Here is a 22186-nt window from a genome sequence, read left to right on the forward strand (position 1 = left end):
TTAGATTTTAAAGTTTCTGAAAGAAGAGAATTATTTGTATTTTTGTGTCCCAGGAATAAAATATATATAGAATCAATAACCAGTGGTTATTCAGATTGTTGGTTGTGTTAGTTGGTCGATAAGTTGGTAGCATAGATTCTTAGGGACAAACTGTATCTTTTTTTATATTTTAAACATTTTTAATGGAAGCTTCTAATGCATGCAAAATTAAGAGGTTGTATAATGAATATACCACATACCCATTAATGATGATAAACTCATGGTCAGGCTTGTTTTATCTATACCCCCCTACTTCATTCCCTCCCCATCACACACACTGAACTCTTTTGAGGCATCTACTAGACATCATTTCATTTCATAGTATTTCAGTATGTATTTTTAAAAATAAGTTCTTTATTTTGCAACACAAGCACAATTACCATTATAGGATCATATATCTAGTCAGTGTCAAATTTCTCTGATTGTTACATTTTTTTAAATGTTGGTTTATTTGCATCCTGATCCAAACACAGTCCCCATGGTAAATCTTGTGGATAGGTCTCTTTTATAGGGATTCTTGAGATTCCTTTTGTCTCTTTTTTCTCCTCTAATTTATTTGTGAAGAAAACGGTATTTGTCCTAAAGAGTTTTCTGTCTTCTAGGTTTTGCCGATTGCATCACTAGAGTATCATGTAATATATGCCTCTGTTTTCTGTATTTCCTATACTGGTTCATCTAAAGACTTGATCAAGAGTTTTCAGCAGGAAGTTTTCATAGGTGATGTTATATTAAACCAATAGGAAGCATGTAATGTCTGATCATCTGTCTTCTATAATGTAAACCCTAGTTAACAAATTAGGAATTGTGAAATTGATTGACTCATTATAAAGTTTCTATCAGGATTTTTTTTACCTATTGGTTTTAGCAGCCATGGATATTTGTCATTGCCTCAATTCGTTAGAAGTTGCATCTGATGAGTTTTCTAATTATGTCATTTCTTCCAGATTTGTCAATGGAAATACTTTTACAGAAAGAAAACTTTCCTCCAGGGGAACTCTTATGCATTGTTGGTGGGAATATAAATTGGTACAACTACTGTGGAAAACAGTATGGAGGTTTCTTTAAAATTAAACATTGAAATACCATATGATTCACTAATTCCACTACTGGGTATTTACCCAAAGAAAATGAAAGCACTAATTTGAAAAGATACATGCACCCCTAAGTTTATTGTAACATTATTTTACAGTATCCAAACTATGCAAAAAACTGATAGATAAATGGATGTATATACATGTACACACACACACACACTGGAATATTACTCAGCCATAAAAACGAGTGAGATTTTTGCCATTTGAGACAAGATGGATGGGCCTAGAGGGTATTATGCTAAGTGAAACAAGTCAGACAGATAAAGATAAATACCATATTATTTCCCTTATATGTGGAATCTAAAATACAAAGCAAACAGACTCCTAAATATAGAAAACAAACTTGTAGTTGCCAGAGGGGAGGTTGGTGAGGAGAATGAAATAGATAAAGGAAATTAAAAGGTACAAACTTCCAGTTTAAAATAAGTCATAGAGGTGAGAAGAACAGCATAGAGAAGGCAGTCAATAATATTATGATAGGGCACTTAGTCAGTTAAGTGTCCAACTCCTGATGTCCGCCCAGGTTGTGATTTCATGGTTCATGAGATCGAGCCCCATGTCAGGCTCTGTATTGACAGCACAGAATCTACTTGGGAGTCTCTCTCTCCTTTTCTCTCTGCCTCTCCTGTGCTCAGTCTCTCTCTCACCCTCTCTCTCAAAAGAAATAAATACAAATTAAAAAAATAATATTGTGATAATATTCTATGATGATAGATGGTGACTATAATTATAGTGGTAAGCACTGACTAATGCATAGAATTGTTGAACCAATATGTTGTACACTTCAAACTAATACATTGTATGTTAATTTAACGATAATAATAAAAAACCACTTAGTCACTCTTAAATTCAGTTTATTATGTTTACACAGTTTATATTTTATAACTGTTGGGTATAAAAGGTCATATTTTGTTATAGCACTTACTATAAAATCATAAGGTTTGCCAAACTGAATATCAGGTCTAATGATAGTTTAGTTTATTGTTCTTATTATGTTGTGTGTGTACAAGTCTATGAAACTATTTTAAAAAAGCCAACTTTAAAATATTGAATGTACTTTTTCATTTATTGCTAGGCTTACTAACAAAGGACACGAATAGTAAAGTGCAGTATTTATGTTTATAATGTAAAATTAACTGATGACAAGTAAAAACATATCTGTAAAATGGACATTTTCAGTTTCTAAGCTATTTGGTTCATTATAATAATAACTCCATTAACCAAGTGACAAGTGTTCACCCCTGGGAGTTGAGATACAAAGAGAAGACAACCTTTGTAGAGTAATTTATTTTCTTAAATTACTAATACTGTCTTTAAATGGAAGTTGGAAAATTACAGTGGGATAAATTTAGTTTGATCGTGTTCCCCCCGCAAAAAAAAAAACATAAATAAAATTCTTAAGGGAAAAAAATGACTCAATGCTCTGGAGCTATTTTTGTAGGACGAGGCCCTTTATGAAAGGGTATTAGTCATGTATTTTTTAAAAATTCAACAAACAAATGCAACCAACATTCACTACATACCCAGTTCTTATGCCAAGTGGTCTTCAGGAATACAAACAAGAATAAATCAAGGCTTCAGCCTTTAAAACACAATGTAATAACAGGAGACAGACTAGCAAACAAGGAGCTTTGTTCTAACTGCCTGATGTTGAAACAGAGGTGTTTATGATGTGTGAAGGAAAAGCAAAGAGCATTCCAAAGAATATTTTTATATTTGATTTTATAGTTCCTCTTAGAAGTTCAAGGCAAAAGATGCGACTCTGTAGTAATGTTTTCTTTGAAGTCTAGGGACAATGACTAGGTTACAATATCACTGTGAGGGAGATGGAAAGGGACAGAATGATTTCGCCCTTGCTAAACGTAAGCATACTATGCCTGTAGTACCTCTTGTTTTGAAGAAAAAAACAGTTTTTCACAAGATGAAATTGTCTTTTTTTCACTTAGAACAAAACTGGTTTTCCATCTCTTATTTCCTTCAAGATCATCAGGTTTGCCAAACTGAGAATTTGCCATTTTATCTACTCCTGGCCTCTACATCTTAGTGTATTTTGGCACCTTCTCAAGAGATGCAACAGAAGATGTCTAATCTACTATATAGTTAGTTGACATAATTATTTCACAAGGCAAGAAGACAAGGATTCAAAAATTCTGAATATCGCAGATCAATATATTGAAATGGACCCAGGTGCCCAAAGATTATCTACCACTGGTTAAGTTTAGAATTATGAGGACTTTTGTTTTCGTTCTCAGTAATATTCTGTCTGGACCTATTGGTTGCCTACTCTACAAGCATTTTCTCTCTTTCTTTGGCCTTTCCTAGCCCAGAAAGCCAGTCATACTAATTCCTTTAACCTGGTAATGACTGGTTTAGAAATGACATGTGATATATTTCTGGCCACTTAGATGTAAAGGGAATTCTCGTGGAAGCAAATTCTGCTGGAAGCTGGGAAAGCTTCACTCCTGAGATGGAACTGAAGGAAGAGCGTTCCCTCTGTCAGCCTTTGGGAATTACTTCCTGAGAATATGACATGGGAAGCTGCCGCAACAGTCTTGTAATCATGAAAAAGAATCCTACACACGAAACGTGATATACTGAATATGATAAAGCCCGTACCTGGAAAGACCCTAAGTCCTTGATGACACTGTTGAGTTGCTGGATGAAATAACCATTCCGGCACCTGTCTTATTTCTGGAATTCACTCTCACACATGTGAGAGACTGCATCTCTATTTAAGCCATTTTGGGTTCTTCCGTAGTTTGCAACAAAATTTACTCTTAGTGATCACAAACATTTTCTTAGGCCTCTTACATATGACTAAGATGACATGTATTTGATTTAGTATGGTCTTTTGATACGTTCTGGTGAGTGTGTGCTCAATCCATTATAGGAAAAAAGGGCTTTTTCTGATAAACACTTTCATCGCCCTAACTGGACATGACCATTTTGCTTTTTTGAAATCTTTGCACCAATTTTAAGTACCACCATCAAAGAAGTAAAAATCAGCCATCTTTCAGGTCAAAAATTCTGTCAGTCATTGCCATGAGTACATAAATATATTTGAGCTTTACAAGAGTATTTGCATATTTTACATCTCTTCCACAGGAAATCTATCAGGTAGTGGTATACCTTGCTGAAGCCAGTTATCAATGCATAACAAATAGCAAAAATACAAATAGTAAATTGATACATTAATTTACAAATTGTTCTTTGCTTATGTATGTAGCAGAGTCACAATTTACACACTATTCTTCAAGTATGCAAAGAAAAGAAAGCTTTTAATTTTTAAAACTGATCTAATTTAGCTTCTTAAGCTCCTGACACTCTGAATGGTAAGGGAAGAAAACCTTAAAAGTAACAGTTGAGGGTCTCCCACTCCCTTTGGGTTCAGACAATCATCTCAACTTTTGATTAAGATTTTTCCCTTCCTCCTTCCTTTTTTATTTTTCAAGATAGTATCTGGGTATATGAAAAGGAGTGGTCTTAAGATGCCTGGGTGGTTCAGTCAGTTGGGCATCTGACTTCGGCTCAGGTCATGATCTCACAGTTCATGAGTTCGAGCCCCATATCGGGCTCTGTGCTGACAGCTCAGAGCCTGGAGCCTGCTTAGGATACTGTCTCCATCTCTCTGCTCCCCACTCCCACCCTTTCTCTCTCTTGAATATAAAATAAACATTAAGAAAAGGGGGGGGCGTCTTGCATGAGTGGCCCTGGGCAGTAGAAGGGGTTTCAAATGAATGGAGTTCTTGGGCTCAGTTCTCTTAATTGGTATCAACTCTGCTATCTCATCTATGACTATGAAATTAACTTCCTCTTGTCCAGAGACTTTTGTTTATTTCCTCTTCCTGTATGGAAGAGTACGTGGTTATACCATGTTCTCTCCCTTTCCTGGCTGGCATTAGTCATGCCTCCTTCCTTGGGGCTATGATAATACAATGGCTGCTGGGGAACCAAATGTGATTTATTTGAGGAGGAAAGTGAATACAACGATTTCAAGTTTTTCACAGTATTTGTGTTAGAAAACTGAAGACTCAGATTCGTGCCCAGAGCTCTAACATTTATATAAGTATGCTAAAGTTTATTGGGTTATTACTAAAAATTGCCTATTTTACTATTGTGATTTTTTTTCCTTTTCTAATTCTTTTATATTCCACTTATATACTTTTATAGTATGTCATTTCATTAGTCCTTAATACATGACAGGAAATTAAATCAGTGTGTGCTGAAGGGGTAAATCAGGTATTCAGATTCCTAGGTTTTGTTAACACTTCTAGTCTATGGAATAGGAGTTGTTTCTTGGGTGAAAATCAGCAAGCATCCACAGAGATGCAGTACTTGGTAGTATTCATTACTCTGTTGAGCTTGTATAATACCAGTGTTGCTTCCAGTAGTTTTTCATATATTGTTTTATTTTGAATATTTAGAGGTTTTATTTTAAACTGACTTATTCACCCATCTTTTTTCTTTAGCCTTCTAATTTTTTCGTTGTTGTTGTTGCTATATAATTGTTATTTTTTCTTTTCTCTTCTCATTCTTTTTTTTAAATTTTATTTTATTTTTTGAGTAATCTTTACACCGAGTGTGGGGCCCAAACCCACAACCGAGATCAAAAGTCACAGACTTTTCAGTCTGAGCCAGTAGGCATCCCTGTTTGTTTTTAATTTTTCTTTTCATTGATGTTCTTTCCTGTTTCTCAAGTTGCCCTGGGCCCTATGACCATCACCAAAGGAGCTTGTGAGAGTACTTTGTGGTAACTGTGCTGAGTACTGTTGCTGCAGGCATTTCTTTATTGGGAGATGGTGTGGATGGCCAACACTAGCGTCTGTGGGGAATTTGGAATTTGCGTGTGGCTGGAGTTTTACATAGGCCTGAGAAAACCCTGAGTTATGAGACCAGAGACCAGAGTATCTACAGTCTTAGTCCTCAGAGGAGGAGCCACTGGAAGGAACTGGGTTCCTTGAAATAAGATACTAACACACATATGAAAATGTCCCAATGTTAGTATTGAGTTGTAGGCATTCCCATAAGAAACCGCTAACATATGGGTTTTAATTGGTGACATTGTCAAGTATTTCCTCCTTCTTGAAGCATTCTCTTTTTTCAGTTTCTACGACATAACTCTCTCCTGGTTTTTCTCCAACCTCCCTGGCTTCTCTTTCTTTGACTAGCCACTTTACAACTCAGTCACTTGTTTTTTCTGTTTTCTGTTCTCACAAAAGAGCTTCCTCCACACCCACTGCCCAGTTACCACCAGTTTACCTATTGCATAAATGTACAGTTCTAGGCCTTTCCTCTAAAAGGAACATTGACCTAACTTCCCATTTGATATTTACTTACAGATTTTTCAAAAGCTTCTTAAGTTGAACATACCCAATCCTGAATCTGTCTTCTTCTTCAAACCTGGTCTTCTTGTGTTTTATGTTTTGAATGCTACTATGTGCATTGGCTATGCATACCAGAAATCTAGGAATCATCCTTGGTACTGCCTCCTTCCCTGCCATTTGAATCCACTCCTAAGTCATGGCTGTTTCACCATTTAAATGTCTCTGAAATCTGTTCTCTTTTCTCCTTCTTCAGTGCAAACACCCAGTTTCAAGCTAATATCACTTTTCTGAATAACCATATGGCTTTTTTTATTCACCTCATCTAATTAATTTTAGCCTCCATGTCAGTTTCCTACAAAAAGTTTCATTGGCTGTCTGTTGCTCTCAAGAAAAAAATGGGGGCGACTGGCTTGGCTCACTTGTAAGAACATGCAACTCTTGATCTTGAGGTTGTGAGTTTGAGCCTCACATTGAGTTTCGAGATTACTAAAAAAATAAACTTAAAAAAGATTTCAAGAGAGTAGGAGGCAACTCAAGTGATAAATTAATTGACAGACCTGTTGAATTCTGGAGCCATGTATACCTTTGCTTACAGTTTTATGGGTATAGCCTAGTGCCTGGTTCCTGGGAGTCTCCCAACAAATATGTCTGTTGAAGGAACGAGTGAATGGGTGGATGAATGAATTTTGACACAGTACAACAGATCTAAAGGTAGGCAAGTATTAATGAGATGACTATGACAAGATATATGGTAGCAAGCCCAGAAAGAACAGAAATTGTATAGACCATTTTGTTTTCTGATGGTTCCTTTTAAATTTCAAGAGACTAGGAGGCAACTCAAGTGATAAATTAATTGACAGACCTGTTGAATTCTGGAGCTTCTTTTCCACGATGCTGTATGGTCCCCAAATCAAATGGAAGCCAGTAAACATAGAAATACAGTACTTGGGGGTAGTGACTTTGGGGCCTTTTCTATTCTGAAGTGTCTCCAAACAGATCTGATGTAGTGGTATGCTAAAAGAGAGAAACATGGTGTGGCTAGTTAATGTTGGCCCAAGGTTCCAAAAGTTGACTACTTCCATTCTGGGGAAATGATGAAAAGCATAAACCACTGGCTTAAGCTTGGAGAAGGTAAGTAGTAGAGGCCATCAGCATCCCCTGTTCAGAACTCTAGTTTCCTTTGACATAACTTCCCCATAATCACAAATTCGAGGAGGACCCCACCACTGTCACCACCTGTTGTGCCATAGGTGATTAATTATAGACTGTTATTAGTAAGCTCCTTTCTGTTTTCTCTTAAATGAAAGTGTGTGAGAGCTCTCAGACAGATGTTCATTCACCAAAATATTTTTTCCTTCATCATTTGCTCACACAGATTTGTAATTCCCAAAGAAGAGCCCTTGCCAGGAAGTAGCTTCCACTTGAGCTACTTGGCATTAAGAATCTTGTCCTCATCAGCCACAGTGTGATTATAGTTTAAAAATGCAAATGGGATTCTGGGATGAATCAACCGAAGGATAAAATTCATATGAAAAAGTGATGCTGTATAAAACCCTAATTAGGCAGCATCGAGAATACAGGTTTCTGTTCAGCCTTGCTTAAATTGTCAGTTTATTGCCACCAAAGGAGGAAGGTACATGCAAAATTCAGCAAATATTTATAGAGCTCCCAGTATGTGCCAGCTATTATTCTAAATAGGATGCAAGACCGACACTATAACAAGAAGATTACATTCTAGATTGGGCTAAACATCCAAAAAGTTGGTGAGGCTGGGGCTTATAGCTTAATATTAGGGCGAGTGTGGAGCTCTTTGGAGAATGCTTCCTTTTAGTCAGTTTGGGAATGTTTTAACATAAAATCTTCATGGTGACTATTTCTTCCAGAGCCTAATGAATACAAATATAAATAGCCATGTATTTTTTTATATATATGGTAAGGGAAGGACAACAGCAAGGGGAAAGTGAAGATAGACTATATACAGAGTGACAGTTTAGGGGATTTTATCTGTCAGAATCTTAAGTTCTTGTTTTAGAGAACAGACTTTTATTAATTAAAGTGTTTTTATTCCTCATCTACCTCCAAATTCCCAACATAAGTATATATTGGTGAAGAAGTTTAACAGCCTATTATTCTTTTTAATATAGAATACGGAATCTAAAATAGAAACTCTTGTTTATATTCTTTCCTGACTTTCTTTCCCCAAATTTTCATTTAAATTCCAGTTAGTTAACATGCAATGCCATATTGGTTTCTGGTGTAGAATTTAGTGACTCATCACTCATACAACAAGCAGTGCTCATCACAATCGCCCTTCATCACCCATTTAACACATCCCCCACCCACCTCCCCTCCAGCAACTCTCAGTTTGTCCTCTCTAGTTAAGGATCTGTTTCTTGGTTTGCCTAGAGAGATGGACTTCTTAAACCTGAGTTTTTCACTTAAGAAGATCCTCTGTGCTTTGCTGTAATTTTCCTTTGCTTTAGCTTTCTGTTATTCTAGGATGATATTGAAAATACAGACTACTTTCTTTTATACTAGGATGATGTTAAGGAATACAGTATAAGCTTAATAAGCATGCATTAAAGTCACTCTGGGAAATAGCACTTTGATTCCATTTTCCATCTGGATCAATAAAGAGACAACTTTGAAAGATAATTTTTCTATTGCTTCCTTCCTCTCCTAACTGAAATCCTTGTCAAAGAGGCCTGATCACTTCCTGAGCCTTTCCCTTGTTGGACTGGCATTACTACCATCAGTCCCTGAGATTTCTATTAGTTCTTTGCAGAACTCAAATTATTTAAACCCAAAGGGAGTCTCTATTAAAATGAAGGGCTTTGTGGATCCTTCACACTTTGTCTCGATCAGAGTTAGTGTGCATGATCTGGGTTGGTAAAGAGGTTACTACTTGCTTTGCAAGCAACTACATTAAGGCACAAAGTCAAAGTTGGCACCATGAGACGATTTCACCACTCTGGTTATTTAGCAAGGGATGGCTGAGAAAAGGTTACCAGAGACCATACCATACACAATATTAATATTTCTATAGGTTGTGGCCTATTAACAGAAAACAACCGATTTGCAAAGGGCTGCAGAAATAAACATGTCCAGGTAAAACCGGGTCATGTTGCCTGTTTGTAAACCTGTTTGTGTCACTGCACTGAATAGTCTCCTTAAGAAATATGTCTGCCGGGATTCTTCAAGTTCAACCAATATAAAGGCAGCTAGAGTGGCTCAGTTGCTTAAGTGTCCTACTTTGGCTCAGGTCATGATCTCATAGTTCACAGATTGGAGGCCCATGTTGGGCTCCTGCTTCAGTTTCTTTCTCAGTCTCTCTCTGCCCCTCCCCTGTTCACGTGTGGACGTGTGTGCACACATGTGCACACACACATGTGCATGCTCACACATACATTTTCTCTCTCTCAAATATAAATAAACATTAAAAAAATATATATAAGGGCAGCGAGGATATTATCTAATCAAGATCAAATGATAGTGTTCAACACTAGAATCTGAATAGTACCTCTGGTTTCCCAAAACAAAAATTACTGGTTTTATATGAACAGATGGTTTTGTTTGTCCCATATTAATTTAAATAAGCAGTTGATTTTGTTAACTACTGATTCTGTAGAAACCACTGGATCTCTATCTTGCAAATGACTAAATCAAAATTAAGAGCATATTTTAAATAATGTAAGGAAGGTGTTACTAAACCCTATTGTCTGAGAACTCTCGTTTTAAAATGACTTCTTATTTAATACATTCCGTCAAGGACAGAAATTACATGCTGTTTTTTTTTTCCCATAGGAAGTGTGTCTTGGGTTTTTTCCTTATTATTTTCTTTACTTTTTTTTTTTTTCCCTCCTCTTCTTTTTTTGGTGGTGGGGGTGGTTATGTTTAAATGAAGTTGCTTTTACAACACCAAAGACTTAATCATCCATTTCCTATATAAAAGGAGCTCCTTTTTTGCATGGACCTCAAGCATATTGTAGTACAGAGGTGGAATTTAAGGAAAGGTATTAAGCAGGCTGTGTTGTAGCTTATGGGCAAGTAATAAATTGTATCATGTATCTTGAATGTATCATAGATAAGCTGCTATATAACGATTGCCCTTCAGATAGCTGTGAAATTAGGTGATTAACTAGTTGTTACTTAACCTTCTAATTTCTGTATAAGTCTAATTACATGAAATAGAAGTTGGTGTTTTGATTTTTTTACTTTGCTTTTCTGTTTGGAGTATCATTGCAACTACTGTATTGTAAATGATGGAAAATAATTGAATATGTTAAAAAAAATTAAAATGGAAAAAAAAAGAATCTCAGAATAAAGGGTATATTAATGAAAACAAAACAAAATAAAATAATATAAAATGAAGCTTCTTCATAGTATAGAGAATAAATATTTCCAAAGTACAAAAAATAAAATAAAATGACTTGATTTAATAGACTATAATAGGAGTTATTTAATAATCACTTTTTTTTCATCTCTAGTGCACTTCGTTTGTCAGAAAAATGTACCTTTCTTGGATAGTTACCAGTAGCAGCAGTAAAGAAGCGTCAGCAATATCATCTCCCTCTTGATTCAGATTTGGCTGATGTGCGGTAACAGAGAGCACTGGGAAACACGGCTATGTAGATTCACATTATTTCTCCCTTTTTGTACATCTGAGCCTTGTGTTAGCAGTTTGAATCCACAGTATTTTACAGATAGTCCCCTGGCACCAAGATCAGATCCAATGTTTTTCCCACAGAGAGAAAACGAGGATTCATGATGATGACATATGGAAAATGGTGAAAGGTTGTACTGGTAGTTGGGGATGAATTATGGAAGCATCCTTTCTGGGACAGTGTGTTCAAATGAAGAAGCTATTATAATGGGCAGTAAGGTGCTGTTTTTGTGTCTTCAGAATGTGCTGGAGAGAAGAATTGATCTGAGTTATGTATATGCTATCAAATAGCTTTACTTTGCAGAAACAAAATAATGGCAAAATTAAATTGCTGTGGCTGTAGACTGGTTCCTTGTGGTTTGTCAACAGGCTTTCATGAAATACTCTCAGGTGCTGTTGAAAATTTAGGGGACTTGCACTAAAACTTCTTGTTAAAGTCCATGTGTCTTGATTCCTTTATTTCTCCCCTTAATCAAGGAAACAACTAATGTTGTGTCTAAGAATTGACATTTTCTTTTCAGATATTAGATAGGTTTGAAAAACAGCCTTTAAAAAATTTTTTTAACCTTTATTCATTTTTTGAGAGACAGAGAGAGACGGAGCGAGAATGGGGAAGGGACAGAGAGTGAGGGAGACACAGAATCTGAGGCAGTCTCCAGATTGCAAGCTATCAGCACAGAGCCTGATATGGGGCTCAAACTCACAAACCATGAGATCATGACCTGAGCCGAAGTCGGATGCTTAACCAACTGAGCCACCAGCACCCCGAAAAACAACCTTTTAGTAGCTGCCTTCCTATAGTGGAAAGAGAAGTGCTTTAAAGAACTGGGTTCAAATTCCATTTCATCAGTTTCAAGAATATTGTTTAATCACAAACAAGTTACTTAATCTGTTTGAGCTTCGGTTTTCCACTTTTAAAACAGTGTCTGTTTAAACACTACCTGGCAGTACTATCATGCCAAATAACTGATGGAAAGCTCCTAGAATGGAGTAGAAGCCTCAATAAATGTTTTCCTTTTTACAGGGTATCATACACCAAGTGCTGACTGAATGTTCAAGTCATTTGAATTTTTTTGTATGTTGGTTGATAGTATGAGGTTACATTGATCTGACCAGCATATTATTACATAGTATTCTTGATGGTCATTCTGCAAAACAGAAAAACATAACTGCTTACTTGTTCATATCAGTGATATAATGATTTTATTACTTTGAAAAATGTACTGTTCCGGTTTTCTTAATATTGCTGTCTTTGGAGTCTTTGTTTTTTAAAAAAGTTTCTCTATCACAAGGTTGGTAGCAATTAACTATGTGATTAGATGTTATTATAGTCTTAAATTCTTATATTGACTATTGCTTACAGCATGGAATTTAAATTTAAAGTAACTATCCCTTCTTGGTTACCTGCTATAGATATTAACCTGTACTGATGAAACAGTATTTTGTAATCACCAAAATAATCTTTCTTTCCCTGTGCTATAATGAGTTCATAATAGTTTGGCAAACGCCACTATCCAATCCATTATTCAGCAAATTACCTGTTTTGGGGGGGGGGGGAAGTTACTCATTTACTTATGAAGAGCCTTACATTTAATTTTAAATATAGGATTTAGTCTCAGAGAAAAAGAGGTGTGAAGGTTCAAAGTCTCTCCAGAATCACAATTTAACTGGATTAAATGGCAGGAAACTAGATTAATGGCAAGAAACAGGCAGGAAAGATACATAGTTATCTCTAATCGTCTTGAAGGCATAAACTTGAGGGCTTTTAATCCTTATTCTGACACTAACCACCTGAGTGGCCTTAGGTAGATCAATAACCTTTCTGTGAATCAGTTTCCATTTCTGTAAAAATGATGCAGTGCCTGTTAGACCTACTCACAGCATAATTGTGAGAAGAAAGCAAAGTAGCACAAAAGAAGAGCTTACTCGGACTCAGCTAGCCTAAGGGGGACAGAACTTGGCCCTGAGTCATCTTAAGATATGCCTTCTGCGATTAGACACTGTAAATGATCCTTAGATCATGTGATCCCATAGGATCATACCCTTACATAGATCTTGAGCTCTCAACTAAATTCTAGGAACCAAACCATGTTACCAGAATGCTACAGAACAAAACACTGACACCTTTTACACTTGCAGAGAAAAGGCTAAATATGTTTCTGTTATTCTCTATTCTGCCCAACTGTGGTCCTCAGAGCTTTCAGCTGAAGGCTAATTATTGATTTGAGACACACTACTTTTTAATGTGCTCATTTTTAGAAAAAAAAAGTTATACCTTTTCTTCTAACAGAATTGCTTTTATCTTGAAAATTGGGCTATAAGTTAAAGACTAAATCAGAGTATGATGGGGCATGGTACACCATTGATCAAAGTATAATACAGACTTTGTTCTCCCAAAATAATTTTGCCAAATTGGAGGATCTCCTTAATCTCTTACCCATTTTTTTACAACTGGTTTCTGCAGAACAGGAAAGAAACCATTGAAATCTGAATACATTTTCACTATTGGAGAACTTATAAGCCAAGAAATAAAAATTGATAAGAGGAAGACATTCCCAGGTTATTCTGTCCTTTTAAATTGTGCAGCTACTGGAGAATAAGAATTACAATATGGATATGATCAATTCTGAGTAGGATAGTAGTTTCCATTGTTCTGTATATGGAACCATTATTGTGCTTAGTTGTTTATTTTTAATCAAAAGAACCAACTTTCTAAATTTGATATATGTACTTATTCCTATAACTTACTATATTCCAAAAGCCACTTGAGACGGTTTATAATAAAATGAAAGGTAAAATAAAACCGAAAACTGTAAGTCCAAATATAAAAGAAGTTTTGTTCGGTTTGCATTTAATTGCAACTTATGATCCTTTCTTATTACAAATATATGCTTAGCTACTTTAAATGGCCTTTTTATATTTGCTTGTAAGTCATTAATTGTTCATATTGCTTTGAATGAGCCGTAATGCATTAGTCAGACTGCCTGTGTTCACATACCAGCTCCTGCACTTGTTAGTGACAAAGGTAAATCAGGTGGACGCTAGTTAAAGTGGTAAGGACACATTTTCTTCAGTATTAACCATTGTAATAGTGAAGGAGGTACAGTGTGGACTGAATCCAACTTTGCCGAAACACGGAGCAGAAGACCTTTGAAGTCTGGGGGGCACTAAGGGAAAAGCACTGAGGAGTGTTAGGGAGGTTGGCCCGTGTGCCTAGTCCATCTGGGTTTGTTCATTGGCACCTATCCAGAGGAAAAACAAACTTCTCATATTTTTATGACAGGAAGCAGTGATATAAGTAAGAGCAAGGCATCCACGAGCTGAGAACCAGAGCAGAATGTGAGGCGACAGTTCTGGGTCATAGATTTCCATCTCAAAGAGGCAGAGCGAAGATGTGTAATTGCCAGCTTTCTAGAGCAAAGAGGTGGGGACTCCAGAGCCTATCAGCCTGACATCAGGTTTCTGCTAGAACAGACAGTAAAGTTACCTAACATTGCTTTGCCTCGGTTTCCTTAGCTGTAAAATGGGGAGAATAATAGTATTATATCATAAAGATGTGTTTTGAGGATTAAAGAAGTTAATACATATAAAGTGTTTAGAACTGTGCTGGCACATAAACGTTAGTTATATTCTCACTGCCTTTAAATGGCATGCATAATAGTATCTATCTACCATGTTTGTTTTAATTATTAAATGATTTAATACAATTAAAACATTGAGAACTATGCTTGGAACATAATAGCCATTCATAACTGTTGGCTTAGAAACAGTAATAGTAGCAGCAGCTCTGTAGTAGCCACAAAATATCTTCTGGTTCTGAATTGCTTTTAGATCAGGATGACCAAATAGCAAAGAATCTTAAACTCCCTACGTTTTATGTTGGAATGGAGTAGGTACGTCTTGTAACAGTAATAAATCAGAGATTGGAAAAATATCTATGAACAATCTTGTGTATAATTCTAAGATCTTTAAGCATTATTTTGCCATTGTATTTCACGAGTTTTAGATACACAGGGCACATGTCCATCGTTTATGTCATTAACCTCCTTACTGTACAACCTTCAACATTTCCCAGCATATTTCCTTCTTACCAAAGTAAAGGCGAATTTAAATAATTATAAAGCCTTTAAGGAAACAAAAGAGTTTGCTCAATTGAGAAAAAAATGGCATTTATAAAAGTAGTAATGGGGGTGCCTAGGTGGCTCAATCAGTTGGACAGCCCACACTTCGGCTCAGGTCATGATCTCACAGCTGGTGAGTTCAAGCCCCACGTCAGGCTTTGTGCTGACAGCTCAGAGCCTGGAGCCTGCTTTGAATTCTGTATCTCCGTATCTGCCTCTCCCCAACTTGTGCTCTTTCAGTCTCTGTCTCAAAAATAAATAGACACTAAAATTTTTTTAAATTTTTAATAAAGACTGAACCATTTTTTATAATTTTTCAAAATTTGAGATGGTGATTTGCTGTATATTTGAACTTCCTTTTTCCCACCGACCACAGAATTTTAAAAAGAGGAATAAATTTCACAGTTGTTTACTGCTAACTAGTAGGTTCAGAGATACCCAAATGATCTCTATCCATGTTTATGGAGTTTCTTGATGCCAGCACTGTATAGTAATAATCCACGAAGTATGAATTATTAAATGCATGCAGTCTGTATTTGTATTGGGTATATTATTATTGTTGGTGCATACTTCACTGCATAGGGTCTTCCACTAAGTAGAATGCATAGATCAGCAGAGAAGCCCATTCTCCTTAAATTGCAGTTTTCATCACCAAAGATTCTTGGTGTTAATACATTCGATACTGGAAAAATGACCATTTAAATAAGAGACTAGTTGCCAGAAAAGAAAGCATAACTTGAGTTAATGTTGATTTCTTCAATGTACTACATAAAAATACTAAAGTAAGGGAGAACCAAACATAATATTATATTTTAAGATCAACTTTTATTCATTGTACTTCTCTAATTAATATTTTGGACAATTGTAAAGTGATTCAGGAAATTCTATATTTAATTATGCATATAGTGAAGATGGCCAACACCAACTAACTTCTACCATTTTAAAGTCAAGTGTATAAAGTGTTTCACTCTTTTTATAGAAGCATCTAAAATGTTGCCTTTTACTGTGACAGAGCTAGAAATATCACTCAGAACAATTGGCGTTATAAATAGGATTTGAGGTGAATTAGGAAAGAGTCTTAGAAAAATGTTTGGGATACCTGAATTCTAGACTTGGCCGTTCCATTGACCTGGCCACACCCATTTGCAGGCAGCTTCAACTCATTAGGCCAGTAGTTCTTGTTCAGTCAGAGAACCCATGCTTTTACTCGTTATTTCTTCTTCTTTACTAGCAGCGGATTAATTCAGATTTTGTATCTTTTTTTCTCTAACAGTCTGATACGTACTTCTGCATGTCAGTGCGCTTGCCAGTGGATGAGGAAGCCTTCGTGAGTAAGTGTTAATTGGACGGTGTGCCGGCGTGGGCGGTTGAAATCGGTGACAGGTTCTCTTTGATAGTTATGAGCATATTAATCTTTTCCTGTCAGTTTCTAAAATGCACTTATCATGCCTAATGCAGAAACAAACTAGAGAGAGCCACTCAGAGACAAGGTTGAAAACTGTATCTGGAGAGATTCATGAGTAACTGTAGTTAGGGAGTTGCATGCAGATGTCGATGGTCTCCAATATTGCGTGGTCCCATTTGTGTACTATTGGCTTTCTGTCTGTGGCTGGATGCTTAATTCCGCTCCACTCAACAGACTGTTTATTTACCTGGTGGTTCATGCTATAAATCGACTGTTCTTAGAATCAACATTGGGAAATTTAAGATTTTACCTGTCAAATAGTAGATGAATAGAAAGGAAGGAAGGAGAAACAGAGAAAGAAAGAAGAGAAGGAGGTAGAGAGGGATAGGCAGGAACATTGGTCCTGTTGTTTCCATTATAGAATAAGAGGACTCACAAATGTCAGGGCCTTCCCTAGCTGAGATTTTATTTTAAATCAGATAGGAAAAGTGACAAAATACCATCTGTTTTCATCTCCTCATTGAAATATCCCTGTGACAAACTTTTAACTGTTTGGGGAAGAGGTGTGATTGGCAAATTATTCATGGATTTGTTTTTGTCTCCCACTGCTTGCTTTTCTGGTTTGAGGTGTTAATTTGGGAGAGAAAGTAATAGTAATGAGAGCTGTGCTTTGGTCCCATGAAACTAATCTTCAAGTGGGCTGTCTGAAATGGCCATTATGTGAATTATAAAGTGTGTACTGTTGCCTCAGGGCCATCTGAGGATAAATTTTCATGAGGTGTTCCCACAGGAATATACATTACAGACCTGAAAAGCCAGAGCAGTGTGCAATTTTTTCCACACACTTTGGTGGCAATTCCAACAGAAAATACAACTTAGAATAGCACTCTAAAAATTTGTTCCCTGGGGCTCCTGGGTAGCTAAGTCCCTTAGGCATCTGGCTTCGGCTCAGGTCATGATCTCGCAGTTCGTGAGTTGGAGTCCTGCATCGAGTTCTGTACTGACAGCTCAGAGCCTGGAGCCTGTTTCAGCTTCTGTGTGTCCCTCTCTCTCTGCCCCTCCTCCGCTTGTGCTCTGTCTCTCTCTGTCTCAAAAATAAATAAACAAAAACAACAAATTTAAAAAAATAAAGAAAAAATAAAAATTTGTTCCCAGAGTTAATTCCTAAGAATGAAAAGTCAGACCTTAGGAAGTTGAGCATTGTATACTCACTTTGTATAATAATCGAATATTACCAAGAAAAAAGATAGAAAGGAGAATGCTCCCAGATCCTCAACTTTAACTTTAAAGACAAAAGAAAAATTATTGTAGTGCCTTGCGTAATACCAAATGTGATTTAGGATACAAATTCATCATTAAAATATCCACAGTAAAGCTTTCCTCAATTTCATATCCACATTTTTGGCAGCCTAGGAGAAAATAATATTTACTCACTAACAGGCATTTTTCTTTATTGATTTTAAATTTTCTTTCCAAGCTCCAAGAAAGTCTTGATTCCTCCTATTTCACATTTGCATAGAAGGGAAGGCCAGTCTTCATGCCTGTATAAATATGGTCGTCATGTTTCACAGCAATATTCCAGGTCTCACGTTAAGAGGTTACTGATTTGTTTCTGGAGGTTGGTGGTAGTATATGATTTCAGAGCTGGTGACTCCAAGGACTATAAATATATATCCTGGAATGCATTATTGCTCTCCTAATATAAATGTGTTTACTTACACATAAATTAAAATCGAGAAGTACAAGTAAATATATTCAGTCAAGGAAAATATACATAGGAAACTCATAAAGGACTATATTAGAATGAGGGTACCAAATGTTTTTGCATTTTCTTAGGCACTCCCGTTGTAAGATTAAACTGTTCCCAGTTCTCAGGTCCTTAAAGGACCTTGTAAGATTAATAATGATTTTTGGTATTTTTTTCTTTTCTTTATCGCTGGGAGTATTGCATGAATACTAAAGATTCTGTCACTTGTTCAAAACAGGGTTGTTTCATCTTTAGTGTGAGTCCTTTAATGTACTAGTTCCAGGCGATTTGTGGTTACTGTTATTTGCATAATCCAGCAACCACAGATGTTTAGATGTAAGCAAATTAGAACTGGAAAATTGAAAACCAAACAATCATTTATATAAGGAACTAAGTAAGGGGAAGTTTGCATGTATTGTCTCATTAATTCTTAGGACAAACCTGAAGGTAGTCCCCTTTATAATTAGAGAAACAAAGACAGGAGCATCTCTGCCTTTGATTTAATCAAATGGTGGGACAGTAGTTTATATATGAGATCCTTGTTCATATAATCAGCTCATTACCACCCATCATTTACCAAGGGCCTACGAGACACTAAGATACTCACAGCTAAGCATATTTAAGCCATTTTATAGAGGAGGAAACAGAGGGCCAGAGGGGTCAAGGAAAATGCACAAGTGTTTTACTAGCTGTGTGAGGATGGTGAATCGGGGAAGAAATGAAAGAAGTTATCAATGGAGATGGAGCTGAAATACAGTAATTGCACATCTCTGCCTCATATCAAATACAATTATTCTTTCATTTCCTTAACCTTCACTCTCTACAGGGAACACTCTGGTCAGTTTTGCCAAAAACAAAAACACACCTCAAACCATCCTACAAAATGAAACCCAGTACGCATGAAGGTGAAAGATTTGCAGTAGGAAAAATGGATGCATAGGTTGTATGTTGGGAGGTTGATCGTGCGTAGCTTTTCCCGATTCCCAGAGTGAAAGTTTTGCTATTGGTAAATAAGACTTTGTCATGATTGAAAAATGTGGGTTCTCCCAAATTCTCGGTCTCAGGATGACCTATCATAAGATTAGATATGGTTGAAAAAACAGATTTGCAAAGCATTGACTACTTTGTTTATTTTTTCTTAAGACATTTATCAATTTTATATTTTCTGCTTTCATTATCTGTGCCTTTTCAATTTCTGAAAGCCAGCAGGATATGTGCTACTGGATATGGTGGGGACTCAGTATTGCTTGCTTAGTACATGATTGAATACTAAAAACGTGATGTGCTTTGCTCTTTTTAAGGCAATGTGTCATATAGTAGACACATTAGCTTTTTGCCTCAAATTATACTCTTATTTGAATATAAGGGAATAATTCTTTATTAAGAAAAACCACTTATTCATACATTTAGCAGATTTTATAAATTCTGCTGTGTGCCAGTTACTGGGCAAGGCAGTGGGGATGTGAGGTGTGACACCAATTCAAAGAAATTACAGCCTGGCAGAATTCTAGAAGACAAGAATACAAATATTATAACATCTGAAAAGAACTTTCTCATTTGGCTTTTCAGATTTCTAAAGAAAATCACAAAAGGCAGAATACAATTCAGATTACTTATTAAGACTAAAACAAACTCTCTTGATGGTTTTAAAAGCCAGAATTGCATTTGAATAATTCATAATTTTGCCTTTCTGCTTATGTGACTAGTTATGAAACTCATTTTAGATACACATACTTCTTAATTTTGAGAAGATACCATCACAATTGTCATAGAATTTATATGTGCATATGCCCAGCATTTTTATGTATAAGTATGCACAGCATCTTTGATGTGTTTACATGTCTCTATTGAATTAGTAAATGTGAATTAAAGTAGTTGTTTGGGGAAATACTCCAATGAAAATAAATATAATTTTTATACTTTGAACAAAATCATAGCTTTCCCTAGAGCATTGCCTTTGTTTATTGTTTTAATAAGAAATCACAGATTGGAATGGGTGAAGGTATGATAAAACCTGCATTTGACCACTGAACTGTGATGCTGTCTTAAAGGTGTTTTACAGACACTTCAGGGAATTGACTCTGACAGCAGCCCACTCAGCCAAGAAATTTGACTGTCATCTTCACCCACTTGCTTTCCCTCACATGGATGACCAGTAAATAAATGTGTCTTTTCCTTAGTGAATGATGGCAGGTCCCTATCTATCAAATTGCACTATACAAATGAGGTAGAAGCCATTGGATTTAGAAATAGATGAAATTAATCTAATGATTCATTGCTTTTTCTTTTCTTGGGCTTCTGTCTTGAATGTAGAACAATGTCTTCTGCAGAATAGCACTGCGAGACTTGAATATTTCCAAATGTGACCTTTCTTAAAACACATGTTCAGGTGATGTTGAGTTACCTCAAAAAATACAGGAACAATCTAATTTTGATCATGTTTATGGGTCATTACATAAAGTCATTACAAGACTATAAAGACCAAGGTCAGGCAGGATACAGTGCTCAGATAATCACATTTTATGGCCTGACTGTAGTAAATAGAAGGGTGTGTGTGTGTGTGTGTGTGTGTGTGTGTGTGTTTGTACATATGTGTGGGTCTCCATCCCTATGAAATCACTCTGTCACCTTTCTCCTTCTAATTAGTTGCCTGCATAACCTTTCTCTTCCCTCTTTATCTAGGATTTTCTCCAACATGAAAACTGTAGTCTGTGTGTCCCTTTGCCCGCTGGGTATCTTCCCACAAGCACCCTCAGAAGCTTTTTAGCATCATAATGAATGATACTTGGAGAGATATCACAAATAAGATATGCTACACCTATAGGTCTCTGATGAGTGAATAAAACCTGATTTTCTTGGTCATAAACAAGAAAGAAAAGATGTTGCTGCCTGTCTTGTCTCAGAGTATTTCTAGGATGCCTTCTATTTTTTGTTTACCCAAATACCACATTTCCAGCATGACAACCCCTGATAATGCCGGGTTCTTTCAGGTAATAAAACAAAGGGAGAGGGAGGAGTAGGAACCATCTCACCACATCTTATAAAGCTGAGAGTTAGGATATTTGCTGTTACATACAACTAGAGATCACCAGAAAGTAACTGACATGTTGACGGTGCTGCTTTACTGCAGTAATGTCAGAATGCCGCCCACTGCCCGACACTCCCAGGAAAATGGCCAATTCAGAAAGCCCAGGTTTGAATTGGACCTGATATGTGGATGCCCTTCATTAGTGAAGGGTACATGATATTTTGACAGTCATTCTGAAGTAGCCATTTTAGCTATTTCGGTCAGGACGACTTTAGGGGCCAGCTCTAAACATGAGCGCCAACTGTTCCAGTCAGAAAAAACATCATGTGAGAGACAGGATTTTATCTGCAACTGGGAAGATGGTCTATTTCGATCCACAGAGGGGAGGAGAATATTCCAGTAGCCAACAGTATGATCAGTAAAGGAGCACACCGGGCACAAATGTGAGCCTCACCACCTGCTGGCTGCATGGCCGTACACAAGCTACTCAGCCTGTCTTCCCTCAAGGCTTATCTGGGGGGAGGGACCCGACATAGGGTCATTGTGAGCAGTAAGTGAGCCTGGCCGGGGGTAAGCCCTCAGTAAATGTTAGTGGTTGTGGGTCGTTATTAAGTGCAGAGGGCTGGCCAAGGGGGGCACAGGGTGAGTGCAGGGAGCTGTCATGTTGAAAAATGTGGTGGGCCAGGAGACTGGTCAGTAGTATGCATGGCCTGAAAAGGCGAGCAGGGTCTATGGACTTCATCCTGTAGGAAATTCATAGGGGAC

At 36.7% G+C, this 22186-nt stretch overlaps 1 protein-coding gene across 1 annotated transcript in view; it reads left to right on the top strand.

Moving 5' to 3' along the window:
- The window catches only part of PAM (peptidylglycine alpha-amidating monooxygenase), a 135746-nt gene that overhangs the window by 18087 nt on the left and 95473 nt on the right, over window positions 1-22186 (top strand). The window contains exon 3 of the mRNA XM_029941233.1: window positions 16515-16572. Within this exon, the coding sequence (XP_029797093.1) occupies window positions 16515-16572 (58 nt within the window). The remainder of the gene's footprint in view (window positions 1-16514; window positions 16573-22186) is intronic.

The sequence above is a fragment of the Suricata suricatta genome, chromosome 6 (genome assembly GCF_006229205.1).
Source record: "Suricata suricatta isolate VVHF042 chromosome 6, meerkat_22Aug2017_6uvM2_HiC, whole genome shotgun sequence".
Classification (NCBI taxonomy): Eukaryota; Metazoa; Chordata; class Mammalia; order Carnivora; family Herpestidae; genus Suricata; species Suricata suricatta.